The 22,953-nt window shown below is 36.4% G+C and overlaps 1 protein-coding gene across 2 annotated transcripts in view; it reads right to left on the reverse strand.

Annotated features, from left to right (window-relative positions):
* OLFM3 (olfactomedin 3) overlaps positions 1–22,953 on the reverse strand; it is a 236,810-nt gene that overhangs the window by 19,581 nt on the left and 194,276 nt on the right. For both annotated transcript variants that reach the window (XM_007532672.3, XM_007532671.2), the window contains exons 2-4: positions 21,729–21,875; positions 16,696–16,851; positions 10,904–11,123 (exon numbers count right to left, since the gene is read on the reverse strand). In XM_007532672.3, the coding sequence (XP_007532734.2) occupies positions 10,904–11,123; positions 16,696–16,851; positions 21,729–21,875 (523 nt within the window). The remainder of the gene's footprint in view (positions 1–10,903; positions 11,124–16,695; positions 16,852–21,728; positions 21,876–22,953) is intronic.

The raw sequence follows: 22,953 nt of genomic DNA on the forward strand, positions 1-22,953 counted from the left end.
TTCCCTTTGCTTTTTTTCTTTTTCTTTCTAAGTGGCTAAAGCTCAACTAGAGTGACAATATATCTGACCAGTCAGAGCCTCACCCCACCTGGGAAAGACTACCTGAAGGTTTTTTCTTTTTTTTCTATTTCTTTTTCTTTCTTTTTTTTTTTTTTTTTTAACAATTGTCTGTCTTTGCTCAGGCTGTCTGAACCAATCGGAATCTGTACAAGCTGCAGACTGACTATTAGAGTTTTTTACTCTGTTCTATTTTATTATTACTATTATATACATATGCGTGTACCTACCACCACTTCTGGTTGACCAAAATTAATTTTTAATGCATTTTCCATTGATAGGTAAATGGGTGTCATAACCATTGTGAGAGGAACTTGCTTCACTCTACCTACCTCCTCTATCCACTCTCCCCCTTCTCCCTCCCCCTAGCTAAATAAAAAAAAAAAAAAACTCTTTGCTTTCACTGCTCTTTTTTTTTTTCTTTTCTCATTTTTTTCCCTCATTCTTGTCTTTTTCCTTCCTCTTTCTTCTGCTTTCTAAATTCACTGATACTCATTTGTGAATTGTTTTGGGGAAGAAATCTGACTCAGAATGGACTCTCTTTCTGTGTGTCTCTTCTCTACTTCCCTTTCTCCTCTTGCTACCCCTAGAATTTACAGTGGACAGTATATTTGCATAATTGTCCATTCTTGCTATTCCTTTGTTCCCGTATCTTTTCATTTGGATTTGGTTGCTATTTTTTCTTGGACTGGAGGCAATGTCTGGCTGACTGATATTGGTTAAACTGCTTCAATCCTTGCTTCAGTTACTATTATAATTTCTGAGGTTGGTGACTGCATTTGTCATAAAGGTATTTAGTATAGCATGGCTTGTACTCAAAACACAACAACTGAAGAACAACAGAAAAATACATCAATAAAAAAATGGTAAACCAAGAGCAAATAAAACTGCTACTACATGAATGAAAAAATTAATAATAACAGAAATAAAGAAAACTATGGAGGAAAGGGCTCGCAGAACTAGGGGAACAACAGATGAGACCTACAAGGAAATTACTAACTACCTCTAGGTAATGAGAGAACTGAAAGCTGAAATAGCTGAACTGAAGAAAGCAGCTGAGGGAAGGGAAAGCAGACTAACAGAAGCAGAAAACAGAAATAGTCAGGCAGAGGATGAGCTAAAGAAAACTAAGAAAGAGGTAAAAGAGCTCAAAAAGACATTAAGAGACACTGAAAACAACAACAGAGACATATGGAATGATCTCAAAAGAAGTAACATTTGTATAATTGGCCTGCCAGAGGAAGAAAGAGAAGAATGGGAAGTAAACTTTCTTGAGGAAATTATAGAAGAAAACTTCCCAGACCTGAAAAACAGAAAGGACATCAAGATTCAAGAGGCCCAGAGAGTCCCAAACAGAATCAACCCAAACCTGAAGACACCAAGACACATCATAGTTACAATGAAAAGAAGTAAGGATAAAGAAAGGATCCTAAAGGCTGCAAGAGAGAAACAAAAAGTCATATAAAGGGGAAAACCCATAAGACTATCAGCAGACTTCTCCACTTAAACTATAAAAGCCAGAAGAGAATGACAAGATATCTGTCGAGCCCTGAATGAAAAAGGGTTTCAACCAAGGATAATATATCCTGCTAGACATTCATTTAAACTAGATAGAGTGATCAAAACCTTCTCAGATAGACAACAGTTAAAGGAGGCAACCATCACCAAATAGGTTATAACCAGAAAGAGGTTATAAAAGACATTTTATCAATAAGAACATCACTATAATACTTGCAATATATCAGAGCAAATAAAAAATTGTTGAATAATGGCACTACAATACATTAAATCCATAATATCAATAAATGTCAATGGCTTAAACTCACCCATCAAAAGGCACAGAGTGGGAAGATGGATCAGAAAACATAACCCAACCATATGCTGTTTGTAAGAATCCCATCTGACCCAACAAGATAAACACAGACTTAAAGTGAAAGGATGGAAAACTATCATACAGACTAATGTACCACACAAAAAGGCAGGAACAGCCATTCTTATCCCTGACACAATAGATTTTAAATTAAATAAAGTAATAAAAGATAAGCAAGGCCATTACATAATGATTAGAGGATCAATCAGGCAAGAAGACTTAACAAGTATTAACATCTACTCACCCAATGAGGAACTATCTAAATACATCAAACACTTATGGAAATAATGACAAAAATACACCAGTAGATATACAATAATAGTAGGAGACATTAACAGCCCACTCTCACACTTAGACAGATCAACAAAGCAGAGAATGAACAAAGAAACAAGAGAATTAAATGAAGAGATGGACAGACTAGAACTCCTGGACATTGTCAGAGTTCTTCACCCCAAAAACTAGAATACACATTATTTTCAAATCCACACAACACATACTCAAGGATAGAGCACATGTTAGGCCACAAAGACAGCATCAACAAATTCAAGAGCATTGAAATCATCCCAAGTATCTTCTCAGACCACAGTGGAGTAAAGCTAACATTTATCAACATATAGAAAATTACTAAAAGACACAGAATTTGGAAACTAAACAACATGCTGCTTAAGAACCACTGGATCAGAGAGACACTCAGGCAAGCAATTCAAATGTTCCAGAAACAAACGAAATGAAGACACAAACTATTAAAATATTTCAGACACAGCTAAAACAGTATTGAGAGGGAAACTCATAGCCATACAATCACATATTAAACAACAAGAAAAAGCTCAAATAAAAAATCTTACTGCACACCTTAAGGACTTATGGGAAGAGGAACAAAGGAGCCCTAAAGCAGCCAGAAAGACAGTAATCAATGAAATTAAACCAAAAACAAACAACATAGAAAACCATACAAAAGATCAATGAAGCCAAATGCTGCTTCTTTGAAAAATTAAACAAGATTGATAAATCCCTAGCCAGACTAACTAAAAAAAAAAAAAAAAAAAAAAAAGGAGAACACTGAAATTAATAGAATTGTAAACAATAGAGGAGATATCACAACTGACACCACAGAAATCCAGAAAGTCATGCGAAACTTCTATGAAGAACTATATGCCACCAAGATAGAGAATCTGGAAGAAATGGAACAATTCCTAGAAACATATGCCCTTCCAAAACTGAACCAAGAAGAACTACAAAATGTAAATGCACCAATCACAGACAAAGAAATTGAAACCGTTATTAAGAATCTCCCTAACAACAAAAGACCTGGAGCAGATGGCTTCACAAATGAATTCTACAAAACCTTCAGGAAACAGTTAATATCCATACTTCTAAAGCTTTTCCATAAGATCGAATAAACAGGAACACTCCATTCCACTTTCTATGAAGCCAACATTCCCTTGATACCAAAAGCAGAGAGGGACACAACAAAAAGGAATACTACAGACCAATATCTCTGATGAAAATAGATGCCAAAATATTAAACAAGATCTTGGCTAACCAGATACAGCAGTATATCAAAAAAAAAAATGTTCATCACGACCAAGTGGGACTCATCCCAGGAAGCAAGGCTGGTTCAACATACATAAGTCAAACAATGTCATTTACCACATCAATGAAAGCAAAGCCAAAAACCACATGATTATTTCAATAGATGCAGAGAAAGCCTTTGACAAAATCCAACACCCACTCATGCTCAAAACTCTACAAAAAATGGGAATAGACAAGAAATTCTTCAAGATAGTGGAATCCATATATAGCAAACCTACAGCCAACATCATACTCAACGGACAGAAGCTGAAAGCATTCCCCTCAGATCGGGGACTAGATAGGGCTGTCCACTATCACCCTTATTCTTCAACATAGAATTGGAAGTTCTTGCCATAGCAATCAGGCAAAAGATTGAAATCAAAAGATTACAGATTGGAAGGGAAGAAATCAAGCTCTCACTATTTGCAGATGATATGATTGTATTCATAGAAAAAACTAAAGAATCCGGCAGAAAACTACTGGAAGTTATTAGGCAATATAGCAAGGTGTCAGGTTACAAAATCAATGTACAAAAATTAGTGGCATTTCTTTATGCAAACACTAAATCTGAAGAAGAAGACATCCAGAAATCACTCCCATTCAGTGTTGCAGCAAAATCAATAAAATACCTAGGAATAAAGCTGACCAAAGAAGTGAAAGACTTGTATACTGAAAACTATGAGTCACTATTTAAGGAAATAGAAACTGATACCAAGAAATGGAAAGATATCCCATGCTCATGGATTGGAAGAATAAATATCATCAGAATGAATATTCTCCCCAGATCCATATACAAATTTAATGTGATACCCATCAAAGTTCCACCAAGCTTCTTTAAGAGAATAGAACAAACACTACAATCATTTATCTGGAACCAGAAAACACCTAGAATTGCCAAAACCATCTTGAGGAAATTAAACAGAAATGGAGGCATCACACTCCCAGATCTCAAACTATATTATAAGGTCATCATCATCAAAACAACCTGGTGTTGGAATAAAAATAGGCAGACAGACCAGTGGAACAGAATTGAAAGCCCAAATCTAAACCCCCACACCTATAGACATCTAATATTTGATCAGGGGACCCAAAGGTTTAAATGGAGGAAGGAGGCTCTCTTCTATAAATGGTGCTGGGAAAACTGGGTTGAAACATGCAGAAGAATGAAACTGAACCACCTTATCTCACCAGAAACAAAAATATACTCCAAATGGATCAAGGACCTGTTTTTTAGACCAGAAACTATCAACTACTTAGAGGAAAACATTGGTGGAACAATTTCCCACTTAAACCTCAAGGACATCTTTGATGAACAGACCCAATTGCAATGAAGACTAAAGCAAAAACAAACCAATGGGACTACATCAAATTGAAAAGCTTCTGCACAGCCAAAGAAACTATGACACAAATAAGGAGACCCCTCACAGAATGGGAGAAGATCTTCAAATGCCATACATCAGACAAGAGACTTATCACCAATATATACAAAGAGCTCAGCAAACTTAGCACCTAAAAAGTAAATGACCCTATCAAAAAATAGGCAGAGAATATGAATAAAACATTCATTTCAGAGGAGATGCAAAAGGCTAACAAACATGAAAAATTGCTTCAGGTCACTGTCAGAGAAAAGCAAATAAAGTCAACATTGAGATATCACCTCACTCCTGTGAGAATGGCATACATCAAAAAGGACAACAGCAGCAAATGCTGGAGAGACTATGGGGACAGAGGAACCCTTCTGCACTGCTGGTGGAAATGTAAATTGGTCCAGCGTCTGTGGAAAGCAGTCTGGAGAACTTTCACAAGGCTAGACATGGACCTTCCATATGACTCAGTAATTCCTCTTCTGGGGATATACCCCAAGGATTCCATAATGCCCAACCAAAAAGATATGTGTACACCTATGTTCATAGCAGCACAATTCATAATAGCTAAAACCTGGATGCAGCCCAGGTACTCAACAACAGATGAGTGGCTGAGAAAGCTGTGGTATATATACACAATGGAATACTATGCAGCTATTAATTACAATGAACCCACCTTCTCTGACCCACCTTGAATGGAGCTAGAAGGAATTATGTTAAGTGAGCTATGTCAGAAAGATAAAGATGAGTATGGGATGATCCCACTCATCAACACAAGTTGAGTAAGAAGATCTGAATGGGAAACTAAAAGCAGGATCTAACTAAATTGAGAACAGGGCACCAAAGTAAGAACCCTGTGGTGAGGGGGAGGGTGAACATTGGGATTCCCGGGTTGGTGGGGGGGTGAGAGTGGGTGGGTGGGTGGTATGAGACACAGTCTTTTGGTGGTGGGGATGGTGTTTATGTACACTCCTATTAAAGTGTTATATAAATAAATCCCTATTTAATTAATATGAGAGGGGAAAATTTATTGTATGTCTCAAACTTTTCAAAGCACAGACTGAGTCTTTTTAATACATAGGCTGATTCTTTGATATGTGGACTCTCTCAAAAGCCTATACCAGGGAGAACAGAAGCAACAGGTGGTAGAGCTATATAGAAGATGTTGGGTATTACACAACAAACCCTAAGAAAGGGACTTTTCAATGTTAACCCATTTCCAAATAATGTGATGATAACAATAAATATCCATTGTCTTCTTGAATCCTAAGACAGCAGGAAACTCACATTTCCACTACAGAGCCTATATTTCCCCCAGTCCTGGAACCTTAGGGTGGGGCACACTTAGGATCCTGCATGCGTGTCTCAATTCATATCAAATAATATTGCATCCAGGGATCACAACCTAATCAACGCAAGGAGTGTCACCTCAGCATGCTTCACTTCAGACTGTGTCTAGAGACTTCAAGTGTGGAATGATAACCCTTCAGCTTCATTACTTGGGTGAGACCTTTCCTTTCATAGAATCCTCTAATTCCACTCCAGGTGGTTCACTTCTTAACAAAGTCCCAAAACCTAGATATAGACCAGGTCCCCTGAGATAGAGCATTTGTTCACAAGTATCCATAAACTAGGGGAAAATATATACCTGAAAGCAACAGTCTGCAGTGAGTACCCCCCAACACTTCATCTGCCCTACTCCCGCCTTTAGGTCCATAATTGTTCAACAATTTGTTTGGCTCTGTATGTTAACTCTCTTTTCAGCCACCAGGTTCCAGATGCCATCAGGATGCCAACCAGACTTCATGGACAGAGGACCCCACCAATGTGTCCTGGAGCTCAGCTTCCCCAGAGACCCACCCTACTAGGGAAACAGAGAGACAGACTGGGAGTATGGATCGACCAGTCAACGCCCATGTTCAGCAGGGAAGCAATTACAAAAGCCAGAACTTCCACTTTCTGCAACCCACAATGACCTTCAGTCCATACTACCAGAGGGAAAGAGAATGGGAAAGCTATCAGGGGAGGAGATGGGATATAGAGATCTGGTGGTGAGAACTGTGTGGAGTTGTACAGCTTCTATCCTATGGTTTTGTTAATGTCTCCTTTTTTAAATAAAGAAAGAAAAAAGAAAAATATCTTCAACATATGGTGTTGTGAAAATTGGGTTGAAATATGCAGAAGAATGAAACTGAACCATTAAATTTCACCAGACACAAAAGTTAACACCAAATTAATTGAGAAATTGGATGTTAGATCAGAAACTGTCAAATACTTAGAGAAAAATATTGGCTAAACTTTTTTTCCATCTAAGTCTTATAGGCATATTTATTGACTCAAGTTCAGTTTCAGGGAAGACAAAACCAAAAATAAACCAGTGGGACTATATCAGATTGAAAAGCTTCTGCACAGCAAAGAAATCACCACTCAAACAAAAGAGACTCTTTATAAAATGGGAGACCTTTGCATGCCATACATCAGACAAAAGGCAAATAACCTAAATATATAAAGAGCTCACCTAACCCAACAGCAACAGTAAAAATGACTCCAAAAGTGAGGAAAGGATATGAAACGAAGATCTATAGAAGAAGAGAGCCAAAAGGCCAACAGACATATAAAAAATGCTCCAAGTCATTGATTATCAGAACTGTAAATAAATGCAACAATGACATACTGCTTCACTTCCTCTTACATCAAAAAGAATAGTAGCACCAGAGGCTGGAGATACTGTGGGGGGTAAAGGAACTCTCCAGAACTGTTGGTGAGAATGTAAATTGGTCCAACCCCTGTGGAGAGCAATCTGGAGAACCCTCACAAGGCTAGAAATGAACCTTATCTATGACAAGGCAATCTCTCTTCTGAGGATATATCCTAAGGAATCAAGCACAGTCATCCAAAAATATGTGTGCATACTTATGGTAATAGCAGCTCAATTTGTAATAGCCAAAACTTGGAATCAACTCAGATGTCCAACAGCAGATGAGTGGCTAAGAAAGTTGTGGTGTATATACACAATGGAATACTACTCAGCTGTTAAGAAAGATGAATTCACCTTCTTCATCTCATCTTGCATAGAACTTCAAAGAATCAGATTAACTGAGATAAACCAGGAAAAGGAGGATGAATATGGAATGATCTCACTCATGGAAAGAAGTTGAGAAATAAGAACTTAATGGGAAACACAAAGTATAGCTCTGACTGGGTTTGTTAGGCTGCACCAAAGTAAAGGACTCTGAAGTAGGGAGTCTCTCAGGTCCTTGTTCATGTTGGTGGACGAGGGTCTAGACTGGGAGTGAGATTGTTTTTAGAAAATTTAGAATTTTTGCACATGTATCAACAACTGTATGTTCTGAAAACCACTAATCCCCTTAAAAATATCATCTCACAACTGGAAATGACAGGTGTTGGCGAGGTTGTGAAGAAAAAGGAATGCAAACTGGTGCAGCTCAGTCGTAAGACTGTATGGAGAGTCCTTAAACATATAAAAATAGAATTACCTTATGATTCAGTGATACCACTCTTAAGCATTTACCCAAAAGACACTGAAACAATACTTTGAAAGGACATATGTTCATAGCTGCATTATTCACAATAGGCAAAAAGTGGAATCTACCTAAATGCACATTAACTGATGACTGGCTAAAGAAGCTATGGGAGGGTGCCAGGCGGTGGTGCATCATCTTAAGTGCACATACTACCATGCTCAATGACGGAGGTTCAAGGCCCCATGCTCCACCTACAGGGTGTCCACCTCATGAGCACTGAAGCAGGTCTTCAGGATTCTATTTTTCTCTCACTCTATCCCTCTGTCCTTTTGAAAATTCTCTCTGTCTTATTAGAAAGAAAGAAAAAAAGGAAAAAGTGGCTACCGGAAGTGGTGGATTCATAGTCTGTTGTTGTAGCGGTCAGGTGTCGGGCTGCACCACGGAGAAGAGAGTGGACGTCCAGAGCAAAGGGGTACACAAATCTTTATTATAGGATTGGGGGGTGGCTCAGGCCACATGGAGTCAGCCGACAATGGCCGTCCCCACTACCTGACCACGGGGCAAGAGAAGGGAGCGAGATCTGAGAGAAGGGGGAGCTGAGATCCCAGAGAGAGCGAAGGGGGGGATGAGGGGGCTTTTTATTGGGCGACAACCAGGGGTGACGTGTGTGGCCAGGATTGGTTGAAGGGGCACTGCTAGGATTTCGCTGGGCGTAGTAAAACCTGAGGGCGGAGACTGCATCAGAATAATTCCTCAGCAACAATAGTCCTGGCACTGAGGCCCAGAAATAGCCCTGGTGGCAATAACAGTCATAAAAAATGTTATGGGACATATATTCCAGGAAATACTATGCAATAAAAAAGATGGTATTGTGTCTCAGGATAAAATGGATGGAACTGAAGGTGATAATGCTTAGCAAAATAAAGAGATGAAAGACAACTACCAGATAGTTTCACTCATATGTGGAATCTAGTGATCTAATACTAAGAACTACAGTGGTTATCTTTGGGAAGTGGGAGGGTGGGGATAGAGAACTGGTGGTGAGTGCGGTGTGGAACTATACACTGTAATCTTAGAATCCTGTAACCATTATTAATCACAAATAAATGAATTAAAAAAGAAATGAAGGATAACTTTGTAAGCCATTCAGATTTTAAGTATTTATTCTATAAACCCTTTTAACTAGAGTTTTTAAAAATATTTTTTTTACTCTTTCCAGTTTATTTCCTATTTTAGGAAATTGTTTCTTTAGAGAGAGAGAGTGATCCTCTGTGTCATGTCACAATAAGTCAGCAACTAAAATGCTAACTTTTAAATGAACTTAGGACTTCTCTTTCCTTATTCAACTCATGATCAGTTACTTATCTTTCATTATATTATAGACTATCCTTGTGGTAATATCACTTGAATAATGAGCTCCTGGATGCAATGGAAGGTTTTGAAAACTCACAGCAGCTTGAGCCATGCGTTTCAAGAGTCAAAAACAAGTCCATAGCCTATGTCACATGCCTGATTCCTTGTAGAATATGAAGGAATAGGTTCTTTATTTTTATTTCTTGAATTAATAAGAGCAACAGCTAGCAACTCTGTACAACAGAGTGATTGCTTGGATTTGTTTTAATCATTGCTATTCCCATTTTGCCCCAGTATAACTTCCTATTGCCTAGCCTTTACCTTTCTCTGTTACCAAAAATGCTTTCTCTAGTCTAGTAATCAGTCACCATAACATGCTACATTTCTACAATAAAAACTATTTTGATTAATGCAGTTAATAAAATTGCTTATATTTGCCACTAGTTGGTAACAGCTCAGAAAAATGAGAGACTATAAGCCAGTAACCCTGAATACCTAGGCAAGCTGAAATCATTAAGGAACATTTTCTTTACATATAGAAAACTGTTGCTGATTTTTCTATATTTCAATATTTTTATTTATATATTTTTAATATTTATGTATTTATTGGACAGAGATAACCAGAAATCGTGAGGGATGGGGGAGATACAGAGTGTGAGAGACAGACACACTCAGCCTTGCTTCACCACTCGCAGAGCTTTTCCCCTGCAGGTGGGGGCTGGGGACTTGAACCCGAGTCCTTGTGTATAATAGTATGTGTACTCAACCAGGTACCACCTGGCCCCTATATTTCGATATTTATGATTTTTTGGAAAAGGTAAGATTCACTTTACATCAATGTTTCTTAAAAACACAGCTTGGGGGCGGGGGCAGGCGGTAGCACAGCGGGTTAAGTGCATATGGCCATAAAGCTCAGGGACCAGCAACAAGATCCTGGTTTGAGCCCCCAGCTCCCTGGCTGCAGCAGGTGGCAGGGGTCTCTTCACAGGCTGTGAAGCAGGTATGCAGGTATCTATCCCTTTCTCCCTCTCTCTGCCTTCCCCTCCTCTCTCAATTTTTCTCTGTCTTAGCCAGCCAAACAGTAACAAGGGCAACAAAAATGGGGGGAAATAATGGCTTCTAGGAGCAGTGGATTCTTCGCACAGGCACTGAGTCCAGCAATAACCCTGGAGGCAGAAAAAAAAAGATTTTTTTCTACTCACTTAGCTTTTTCATGCAATCACGTAGTCTTGTTTCTAGACTAAGCACCCTTTGGTGTAGTTCCTCATAGTCATAGGCACCAATCTCCTCCTGAATCCCAGTGAGAACAGCAGACAGATTACGAATTTCCTCCTTGAACTGGGTGATTAGCTTGGCATCTGTTTTGTACTGTTCCAGAACAGGGATCAAGGGCAGGAGCTCGTCCATCTTCTCTTTCAATTCCTGTGAAAAAGTAGTGACTGTTCCTGAGAGTCATTTCAACAGATTAAGGAGGTACATTATTTTAAATATGATGCTTAAAAGAAACTATTAAAACAAATTTAAAAGTGTTAATTTTAGGTATTTTGGAAGACTGAAGCCACATGGACATCAGTAGGAATCTACTTTCACCTTTTTAGTTGGTTCTGGGTTTTCTCATAAAATCTATTCATAGCTATAATTATGAAATCTTCCTATGGCAGTTATTATGGATTTCCATATTATCTTGCTTTCTGGAAGCACTTTATAAAACAACCAATGCATTATTTAGTTTAAAAATTGAAGCAGGATCTATGTTCTAATTATTAAGTATTAGAAATAAGTTAGACATTGTATACTTCTTTAGTTCTAATTATCCATTTCAAGATTTTCCATATGTGGGGGATACTTATAGAAAAATTTGGCCCCTACACTAGATTTCACTGACTGAAGTTTTCCAGTGATGGCCTTGTACCCGTGCAGTCTTTCACATTCTCAGGTAGTCCACTCTCCTTTTAATATCCATCTTAGCATAGCACCATTAGGAAAGTAAGTTCAGCAATTGTAATAAATCAGGCAGAGTTTCTCAAAGCTCAAAGAAATGCATGCCGCTGTTTCTGATTTTGAATTATTACCCATACTTCAACTCCATTTGTCTTAACGTGGATAATTTAGAGGTCTTATTTTATAGCAGAGTTGCTTATCCATGTAGTAGTTAACTGTTTCAGGGACAGAAGTGCTCAGAGTTTATGTAACAAGTGAGTCAGTTTCACAGAGTTGTTTCAAGCTGAAATATTCATAATCATCAGCTATACAGGCTTGTTTGCAGCTGAAATATTCATTTTCATCTAGAGAACAAGAGGTACAAGTTGCCAGTGCAGTGCGCCTAGCATTGTTGAGTCACATGGGCAGATGCAATCTAATTTTAGCTTCTAACAATTTTCTTCTACTTCTTTAACTTGGGGATAGTCAATGAAAATATTGCATCAGTTTGATTCATCTGGACTTTATTTCAGATGTAGTCATTTGTGGGAAGAACTGTCACCATTATAATCATTTGAGAATAATCCATAGGTACTATCAGAAACCATACTGTACACAAACTAATTTAAGGAGATGAAAATGGCTTTTTAAAATTTCATTTAGAAGATGTTATTACCATAAATGCATTAAAATAGCAGGAGCTCCTCTTGCTACTCTGATTTATAGGCTCATGCTTCTTGTAGGGAGATTTCTGCTTGCTCTGAATATGTCGTTATGTGGAATGTGAGGGCAAAATCTTAGTAGTGAGAAAGATTAATAAGTACCACAGCCAAAAGGAAGAGTTCCAGAGCCTTGCTCATTTTAGTGCCTCAATTTGAAATAAACTTAGTTTGAGAATCTTGAGATTCATTAGGACCTTAATGAGAAACGTTCTGTTGGTGCTATTTGCTACATATTATAGCAGCGATTAGAATAAGGGGATTTCATTCCATTATGGGACTATTGAGAAGAGTAAATTCAATGTCAGTTTTTATGATTTTTTCCCTAACAAAATGGTAGAAATTTATATTTTTGAATCTTTTGAAAAATGCACAGTTTGATTACTGCAAATGAAGTTTAAATTCTGGGCACTTAGAAATGGAAAGTACAATAAATATTTGCACTAAACAATTAAAGATTGAAGGAGAGAAACAGAAATGTGTACTTGTTTATCCTTTCTAGAATTTCCCTTTCTACTTTGTTGCTTTTCAGAGTAAATGTTATAGCTAGACTATGTTAGCCAATAATGCTCTAGTCCTGTAAGAATGACTGCCTGGCAGTGAGAAAAATAGCTTCAGCTAGTAGAAGCATTGAAATTGCATTTCAGTGTTTTTTTTTTTTTTTTTTTTTTTTTTGGTTTAATTCCTAACATCACATTTACCAGATTCGTGCTCTAGTTTTTCTCTGGCTGTCAATGTGATTCTCTCTCATATGTATGGAGAGGGTGCTTGCTGTGTTATGTGCATGACCTGGTTTTTAGCTTTAGTGCTTTAGCCTCTTTACCTCTGTCCCTCTGCCTCTTTCTCTCTGAAAAAGCTGACCTAGAGCAAGACCCAGTGACAACAACAGCAGCAAAATAGTGGCTACCTTAATTGTGATGTGTGTGGGTACATATTTGGGGGCAAAGTGAAATTGTACGCCTGAGATAACTACAGTCTTATAAACGTAGCTTTTACCACAATGATTTTTTAAAATAGTGCCTAGCTTATAAGACTGCTATGAAGACCAAATTAATTCACTTCATAAAATATTTAAAGTTCTTGGAATTATGTGTGAAATATACATAATTCCTTTGGAAATATTGTAATTAGTATTTTGATTTTGATTTCTAACTTCTTTTATCTACTAGACTACATGAACTAGGCAAAATTTAAATATAGAGGGGTTAGAAAATTTGACTTTTCATTCTGTTTTACAAGCAGTATTATGACAAGGGTTCATTGCATACATGACTCAACTATTTCCAACAGCTATTTTCTTTCTTTCTTTTCCTTTCAATAGTGGTTAAGAGGCAGAGAGGTGAGAGAGACACACAGAGAAGAGACCCTACTGGCCCTACTCCACCTGTGAGGTTTTCCTCTGTCAAGCGGTTTAGGTGTTTCTAAGCAAACATATAGAATAGGTACACTATTTCCTTGGGTTTCTCAGCAGTGTATCTTTTTTTTCCTGTTTCCTCTGAGGAATTCCTGTACATACACGTTTCATTATGTGTTCCAGACTATGCTAGTTCTGGCACCCAGAAGCTTCTCCTTAACACCACAGATTTCCATACTGTGCTTCTGAGCTCGAGTAATTTTCTCTCTGTGACAGACACCCTGAGAGACTATCCTTCTGTCTTCTCCATTTCTGGGAATTCACTCTGGTCAGAATAATCTATGATTTCCAGCATTGTTCATGGCCCCATCATTAGACTCATATTATTGTCCTCTGTCTATACCCTAAGCCTGAATATTAAAAACGAACATAGAAAACCTTTCAGTTTTGCTAAATTTCCCTGTGATTTAGTATTTGAGGGCAGGGTTACTAGACTAAACCTACTTTCTTGTGTAACCAAATAACCAAATCTCCTAATGCTTCCCTTGATTTTCTCTAAGCAAAATTAATGAACACTCCGTTTGTGCTGTTTAGCAGTGGTTATACCTTTAGTTATTAACTTGACTGTTTAGTCATCTCTTCTAGAGGAGAGATTGTGTGTTATATGTACAGTAGAAAGTCCAAAATTCTTTGTACAAAGTTGTGCTCACTAGTGATATGACCAATTCATTTGCTCTTTTTTAAATTTTTATTTATAAAAAGGAAATACTGACAGAACCATATGGTAAGAGGGGTACAACTCCACACAATTCCTACCACCAGAACTCCGTATCCCATCCCCTGATAGCTTTCCTATTCTTTATCCCTCTGGGAGTATGGACCCAGGGTCATTATGGTATGAAGAAGGTGGAAGGTCTGGCTTCTGTAACTGCTTCCCTGCTGAACATGGGCATTGAGAGGCTGCTCTTAAGGTGTATATGTTTTCACTGTTTACTATGCCTCATAAGTTCTCCATTCTTCCAGCTTACTCTTTCTTCATTCCAATAATACTTAAATTTATTGTAACTATATTTAATGGATTATATCAGTAAATTATATCTGATACATTTAGTATATTATGTGAAAAATAGTTCATTGTCATTTCTTAGCCTCTGACTGCTTACTTTTGTCTTCAGCTTAAAGTTCATGATTCATCTCTTTAACTTCTTTGTAATATCTGAAATGGTAACTCTTTTTCTTTGTCATATCTTTATCATAAACATTCTTAAAATTGGTACAGTTCAAGAGCATTTTCTATGTCTTTCTACATATGTGTATAATCAACTGTCAAGAGAATTGCGGAACAGTGGAATTTTCTGCTGTATTAGACTCTATGCAGAAACTTTATTGCATAAGTTTGTTTCTTTTGACGCTAGGGTTCTCAACCTTTGAAATTTCACTGTTCCCAGAGGACTTTTCTTTCCTTCTTTCTTCCTTCCTTCCTTCCTTCCTCCTTTCCTTCCTTTCTTTTTTTCCCTTTTTCCAGATAGAGATAAATAGAGATGGAGAGAGACAGATGGGAGAGAGAAACAAAGAAAGAACTAGAAGTACCACAGCACTTCACCACCATTCTTGAAATTTGCTCCATACAAGGGATAGTAGGATTAAAAGCCTGGTCTTCACACATAGTAAAGTGTGCTCTACTAGGTGAGCTATCTCTTGCCTTTCTTGCTTATCTTGACTAACGCTATACCTTTCACATTATATGTGGAAAATATTTTTTTCTCTTCCTTTCTCTCTTCTTTCACCCTTTGTGCTTTATCGTTTCATGTGGCTTTTTTAGATACAAAGAGAGAGGGAAGAAAAAAATATTATAGAATAAAAGTTTCCTCATGTGGTGAGGGTGGGCTCAACTGTGGATCACAACAGGATAGTACAAGTACACTATCCAAGTGAGTTATTTATCCAGCCCCAGAACTATTTCTAATGCTTGACCCAGTATTTGAATTCAAGCCTGTGCTCTTTCTATTTGCAATGATTCTTACTTTTTAATTGGCAGGGAAAACGGAGGTTATTAGGTTTGTTAAACCACAGTATATTTTGTAAGCTGTGTTAATCTTTTATGAGATAAAATATATTGTTTTATTTTAATAGAGACTTAAATGGCATCACTGTCCTATACTACTTTATATATGACACTATAATACATATTTAATAAAAGTTCAAATATCATGCATAAAAATACTCTTTATCTATATTATTTTTAGGTAATTTTCATAAAACAATTTAAGTTAGGGAGTCGGGCTGTAGCGCAGTGGGTTAAGCGCAGGTGGCGCAAAGCACAAGGACCGGCATAAGGATCCCGGTTCGAACCCCGGCTCCCCACCTGCAGGGGAGTCGCTTCACAGGCGGTGAAGCAGGTCTGCAGGTGTCTATCTTTCTCTCCCCCTCTCTGTCTTCCCCTCCTCTCTCCGTTTCTCTCTGTCCTATCCAACAACGACGACAACAACAATAATAACTACAACAATAAAACAACAAGGGCAACAAAAGGGAATAAGTAAATAAAATAAAATAAAAATATATTTTAAAAAATAAATAAATAATTTAAGTTAAAAAGATGATTTGTATCAAATTGTGAAACAATATCCTATTTATATATTTAATAATATCAATATGGACTCAATAATTTATATTCTCTAATTATCTAAGTTTATCAGAATAAATTTGATAGAGCTAATTATATTAATTTTCCTTCAGATTGCCCCTTTTCATTAATGTTAGAGGGTCTGTTAATCTATTGAAAAATTCTACATAACTCCAGGAACACAAAGTTTTTTATAGTAAGTCTATAAATTCCTGCCAACTAATGGTCAATTTCTATGATGAGATGATTGACATCCCCAATGAGTCTTTAGCCTTGCATGTATGGGTCAATGCATAACTTCTATTTGAGTGCTACAAGGGCTGCCCATTGCACTCATTGTGTCATTTGGACTGACAAGATTGTAGACGTCAAACCTACTTGAAAATGCTTGGTCATTAGTGTTTTCCGATCATCTTCAATCTGCCGAAACTTGGCCTTCAGCCCTTTCATTTGTGTTTCCATTTTTAGAACATATTGGAAATCTCTCTGAGTTCTCAAGTTTAGTACTTCAATAGACTGGGACATGTTCTGAACCTATTAAACAAGAACATTAGTTATTTAGTATTGTTTATGGCTACATACATTCACTACTAAAATAGCAAAAAACATTAACATAAATAAATGGAAGTGCCTAACATAAGTGCATTTCCAAATAACATAGTTACCAAAGGACAATTTTTTTTTGTGATAAACACTTGAAAATTCAGCAAAAGAAAATTATACTTAAGCAGGAAATAGTGAATTGGACATTTTAGCACTGGAAATGACTGAATAGACACAATAACTTAGTATGTCAGAAAAATAAATCCTGAAATAGACTTTTCATTCTAAACAATCTAAAGGTTAAAAATGCCCAACTACTAATTGTTAACATAATTTTTTTTATGTACACACTAACTCTGATTTCTTAAATATCTAAGATACTTAGCAACTGTGGGTAGTGATGAAGTGTCCAATAAACTTAAGAGTTCATTCATTTCAGTACTGTAACCACAAGCTACATTTAAAATACCGCTAGAGATGAAGCTCAGTTGAACAAGTATTGGAATACCTTCTTGCACAAGAGACCATACAATTTAGGTGATCTGAAAAAATTGCACCTATGTACATTGTTTTGTGAATAAACAGTAAATATATATTAAACTGATTAGCATCATCCTAGGTTTATTGAGTTCCAAGCTACTTAGAAGTAGACTCTGTGCCCTGAAAAGCATGTAGGAAAGAGGAAATAATGGCTGTTCTAGTTATGGCAGCAAAACCTTGACAATAAAGTGAAGATCATTAACAGTAGGAGAAATCTTAAGTGAACTGAAGAGTGAAATATGAATAAGTGTTATAAAGAATAACATAGCTGTCCATATCTTTGGTAGTCAAAATATTATTTATAGAGAATAACTTTGGCATCACCTAGGAGCTTGTCATAAATTCAGAATCTTGAGCCCTACTCCTGAACTACAGATCTGAATTTGATCATCAAAACCCTGAAGTGATTCATATGTCTCTCAGATATTGCAATGTTCTGTGCAATGTAGATGGGTTTTTTTTTCATGAGAAAGCAAACAAGTGAGAAAATAATATATAAAGATCTTTATATAATTTGAGTCTTTTATTCTCAAATTTTCTCATATTCTTGTATAAAGGTAAATGGTGCTGTGATTTTGAGTGAGCTTTAATTTGGTTTGTGTATTTGATGAGTATAGTTTAATTTTTATGGAATGACATCTATCCTTGATATTATATAATAAGTGGAAAGTTATTTGAATTATGTGAGTTATAAATGAACAGATAAATATTTGTTCAGCAAAATAATTGTCATAAGGCCAAGCAGCAGTGTACCTGGTTGAGCGCACACATTACAATGTGTAAGGACCTGGGTTTAATCTCCTGGTCCCTACCTGCAAGGGGAAAGCTTCACGAGTGGTGGAGTAGGGCAGCAGGTGTCTCTCTGTTTTTCTTTCTCTCTCTTTATCCCCCTCCCATATCAATTTCTTTGTTCTATTCAGTAATAAATTTTTAAAATTTAAGTTGTTAGTTCTTAAAAAAATTGTCATCAGGTTTTCAAACTTAATGGACCAGCTAGTCGCAAAGAGCCCATTGCTGATACATTCATTCTTAGAACTAGAACTTTTTTTTACAAAAAGTGAATTCCAGCTGCACTTGGCTTGCTTGAGTTTAGTTCTTCACAAAAATAATCACATTTTTGTTTATATTTTTTTGCCCTTCATTATTCATAATCTTTCCCTTAGGAAGTCCTGTCTTTCTTTGGATTTTTTTTCATGTTCTCTTATTATTGGTTAGACATTGCATGATTAGGCAATACATGACTCCCAAGTACTTCTTAGTATCACTTCTACATTCAAAAACATCACCATTTCTACATAGTTTCAGCAGCTCATTGACCTTTTATATTGACATTTCCTCGACTCATCATTTATCTTGGTTCTTAGTACAAATAACACACCTGAGAACTTTCTGAACTTAAACACAAATTAGCTTGGATTTCCACTCTTAAATTAATTAGTGAGGAGGATATTTTGGGAAAAAGTCACATAGTTCAATTTATTTAGATAACCCTGGTGTTAACACAAATAAACCGTAATTTCTTTACTATAGAGTTTTGAAGAATTAAACTGTGATAGAAAACTTTCATGAGTGAAGTATAAACTGTGTTATTTATTTATTTATTTATTTATTGCCACCAGATTTACAGCTGGGGCAAAGTAAAGAACTATGAATCCATAACTTCTGAGAGCCATTTTGCTCTTTTTTTTTTCTTTCTATTTTCTTTTTATTCAACAGTCAGGGGGAAATTGAGAGGGAAGGGGAGATAAAGAAAGGGAGAGAAAGATAGACACCTAAAGACCTGCTTCACCACTTGTGAAGCATCCTCCCTGAAGATGGAGAGTTGGGGACTCGAACTCCAGATCCTTGTGCACAGTGATAACTGACTGTGTCCCTGCCCTGCCTACTCCAACTCACTCTTCCTCCCTCCCTTCCTTCCTTCCTTCTTCCTTCTACCTGTATTTCTGTATTCCTGCATTCCTTTCCCTCCCTCCTTTGTTTTTCAATTTTGACCTCAGAGTTATCCCTGGGGCTCTAGGAATCCACTGGTTCTGTTGGCCACTTTTTCCTTTTTTTCCTGATAGGACAGAGAGAAATTGAGAGGGGAGTGGCAGATAGAGAGGGAGAGAAGATGGATTCCTGCAGGTCTAGTGAAACATCCACCTTCAGGTCGACAGCTGGGACTCAAACCAGATCCCAGAGCTGGTCCTTGAGCATAGTACTGTATGCACATAACTGGGTGCACCACCCAACCAGTCTCCTAGACTATGTTTCTTAAAATTATTGTGTTGGTGAGGATTTTGTCAGCATCTTGTTCCCAAACATCACATTTTAGGAAATATTGACCTGGATAACTTAAGTCATCTTCAGTTATAAATTTGAATGATAAAGCTAACAAGTAACTTAAAAAAAAAAAAAGTAGATGGCTTTACTACAGGTATCTTAAGACCTGAATCATAACTACCCAGCAATACAAAGACTTGCTTAGAATGTTTAACAGAGCATTATTTATATAAGTATGTGTATCAAGAGTGACATCTGGTTGACACTGACATGGTGCTGAAAAATAAAAAAAACTGATCTAGCTACTCATGTCTGTCTGAGAGAAATCAGTAGCTTTTTTTTTCTTAGCATGAAAATAGATTTACTTTATTATTTATCATTAATTCTTCCTTACTGAGTCTCTCTATCTGGAATCAGTAGCTTTTTTTTTTTAACTTTACAAAGCACCAGTCTCCTTTTATCTAGTCTCAGGCATGAGAGTCTGTTTGCATAACCATATGCTATCTACCCCATCCCAGATTAAATATTTTAACAATGTAAGTATTTATCCTAATATGCAAACAATATGCTATATATCTGAATTTTCTCATAACTAAAATCAAGCTTGGAAAATGGTAGCTAAATATAACCATAATCTCTATGTCCTGATACCTAATGGTTAAAAGACACATTAGCTAAAAGTGATTAACTGGTATGAAAATGGCATGTAGCTTTAGATGGGGGTCACTAGTGAAAGATCAGGGAAGATGGGATCTTATCATTGAGAAAAAATTTTAAAATACGAGACAAAAGACAGTGATAGTCTTGAGGAAAATCAGATAATTATTAATATAAAAATGTCTTCTTAAAATCTTAGAACATCAGTAGATTTAATGAAAAATACATACTGAAGACACATTTTTTATTATGTGGCTATGGAAGAAAGTTATTGTGATTATACCTGAACATGCATAAATTGGAAATGTCTGCATTAACGAATTCAGTGCCATTAATTGTGTGAGTGATGATGGAAATGATAGTTCACACAGTTGTTGAACTTGATAGCAAATAAAAGCACATGCTACCTAACTTATCTGATTATTCCAGATGGAATTTAAAATTAAAATATATTACCATACTTCCATCATTCTGGCCACCCCACATGTCCTACTATATTCAGAGTCTAACACAGTGAAATGTAAATGAGAATAGTTGAAAAACTATTCATTGTTTTTTTTCTCTCAAACTAAACATAAATGCCCTTACTGGCTTTTATGTTTTATTTTAAGCTGACTTTTATCTGAAAACAGATTTAATCAAAAGTGTTCTGCATATGAATGTCATGGATCTGTTTAAAGTAAATTATATGGAGAGAATTCTACTGAATGAAATGAAAGAATTTCATTGTTCAAAACAAAGACTTGAGCACGAAGATAGATATTTGCAATGGCTCATTATCTATCCACACAGCTTGCACATTGCTTACTATTATTTTAACTTCTTTGCAAAGTTGCTAATGAGGCCCAAAAGCAAAAATTCAAAGATATAGTATGATTCCAAGAATCGAAGTTATATTTTGGGGGGATCAGATGAAGACTTCTTGACTTTTTTCCTTAAGAAGAAATCATCTACATATTAAAATATATAATTGGCAGTCTTTAAAATGTCAAGAATTGGGCAAAGTATGAAGTAGTATAAGTAGAACAATGAAATGGCAAATTTTAACATTTCTTTCAAGAAAATAATAAACGGAGAGGGCCGGGTAGTGGTGCAACTGGTTGAGCACACATATTACAACGAGCAAAGACCCGGGTTAGGCCCATAGTCCCCACCTGCAGGGGGAAGGAAAGCTTTGCGAGTGGTGAAGCAGTCCTGCAGGTGTCTCTCTTTCTCTCTCTTCTTCAGACTCCCCCTAACCTCTTGATTTCTGGCTGTCTCTAATAAATAGATGAATAAGAGAGAAAATAGTAAACTGAGAAGGCAGACAAAAACATGAGAGAACATTCACCATTACCTCTGTCTACATTTCCTTTTACAAGAATACTTCATTTGAATAAAAATATTTACAGGGAACACAAGAGATCTACCTTTTCCAGCAGTTGACGAAGCTGCCTGCTTTTGGCATCACGGGAACAAAGATTTTGTTCTGGAGCAACCACTGTGCAAATGCATCTTCCATCTGGATCCTGTGCTGAGCTGTACACTTGCCACCCTTCCTTGGGGCTAATCTGAGTCTGCAGAAACCAATGACAAACACATTTTGTTATAAGATAGAGGGAGGGTGGGTTTATAGCACTTTAAGCCAAACATCTTTTCTTTTTAACAATTAATGCTTGTGTTTTATTCTTTAATGTTAAAAAGAAGTTTTAAAGAATGTACATAGTCACCATAGCTTCATTCAAGTACACAACCCAGTATGAAAATGTTTTTCTTTCTTTAGTTTACCGTTATTTACTATTTATTAATTATATACCACTTCTTAATGTTCTTTCTGCTGTATCTGGATACTTTAATGCAGCTTTCAAAGGATCTGATAACCACTTAGTTACATGTGGCTGATAATCATCTTTATGAATAGTAAATAGTAATTAAGACTACATTCTTTTTCTGAAAGTTTTTCATTTGTGATGTTCTGAAGCAATATCCTACCCCAAGGACATTTTATGTAATGAAGGAACAATTATTAATAATATCAGAATTTAGAATAAAAATAATTAAAATAGCATTATTTTACAAGAATATAGAGTCCCGGAAGAGTAGGAGTATTTTGGCATAGCCTGCCAAATTGCCTTCCTAGATTATATCTATGAACTGATCTTGCTAACTTCCTATAATCTTAGCTTAAAGTAGCATTCCAGTTCTACTGCAGTCATGTTCTATTTATTCATCTAATTTTATCTTTTTTACCTTCCTGCAGGAATCATCTCTCTAGTCAAATTGCATTATTTTTGTCTTGGATCCATATCTTTTTATGCTGTTCATTTGCTTATCTTGCTTGCATTACCTCCATTATAAATCTTCAATTTTCTCAGTTCTCCTGAGATATACCTTTCTGAATTAATGACTATACTATTTATTGAACATTCAACATGCATTTTTCTCATACCATTACTTGTATTTTATCTGACTTGATTTAAAAATGAGTTTAGATCCAGATACCCTATCATATGCATATTCTCTGTTATATCAAGTATATTCTACCAAATTTGAAGACAAGTATCTTAATTTTTTTTTTTTGGTCTGGCTATTTTTTAAAAGAAAGACTGTACTTTGAGCATGAAATGTCCATGGTATAAACAGAACTTACCAAGA

This window comes from Erinaceus europaeus, chromosome 11 (genome assembly GCF_950295315.1).
Source record: "Erinaceus europaeus chromosome 11, mEriEur2.1, whole genome shotgun sequence".
In the NCBI taxonomy this organism is placed as follows: domain Eukaryota; kingdom Metazoa; phylum Chordata; class Mammalia; order Eulipotyphla; family Erinaceidae; genus Erinaceus; species Erinaceus europaeus.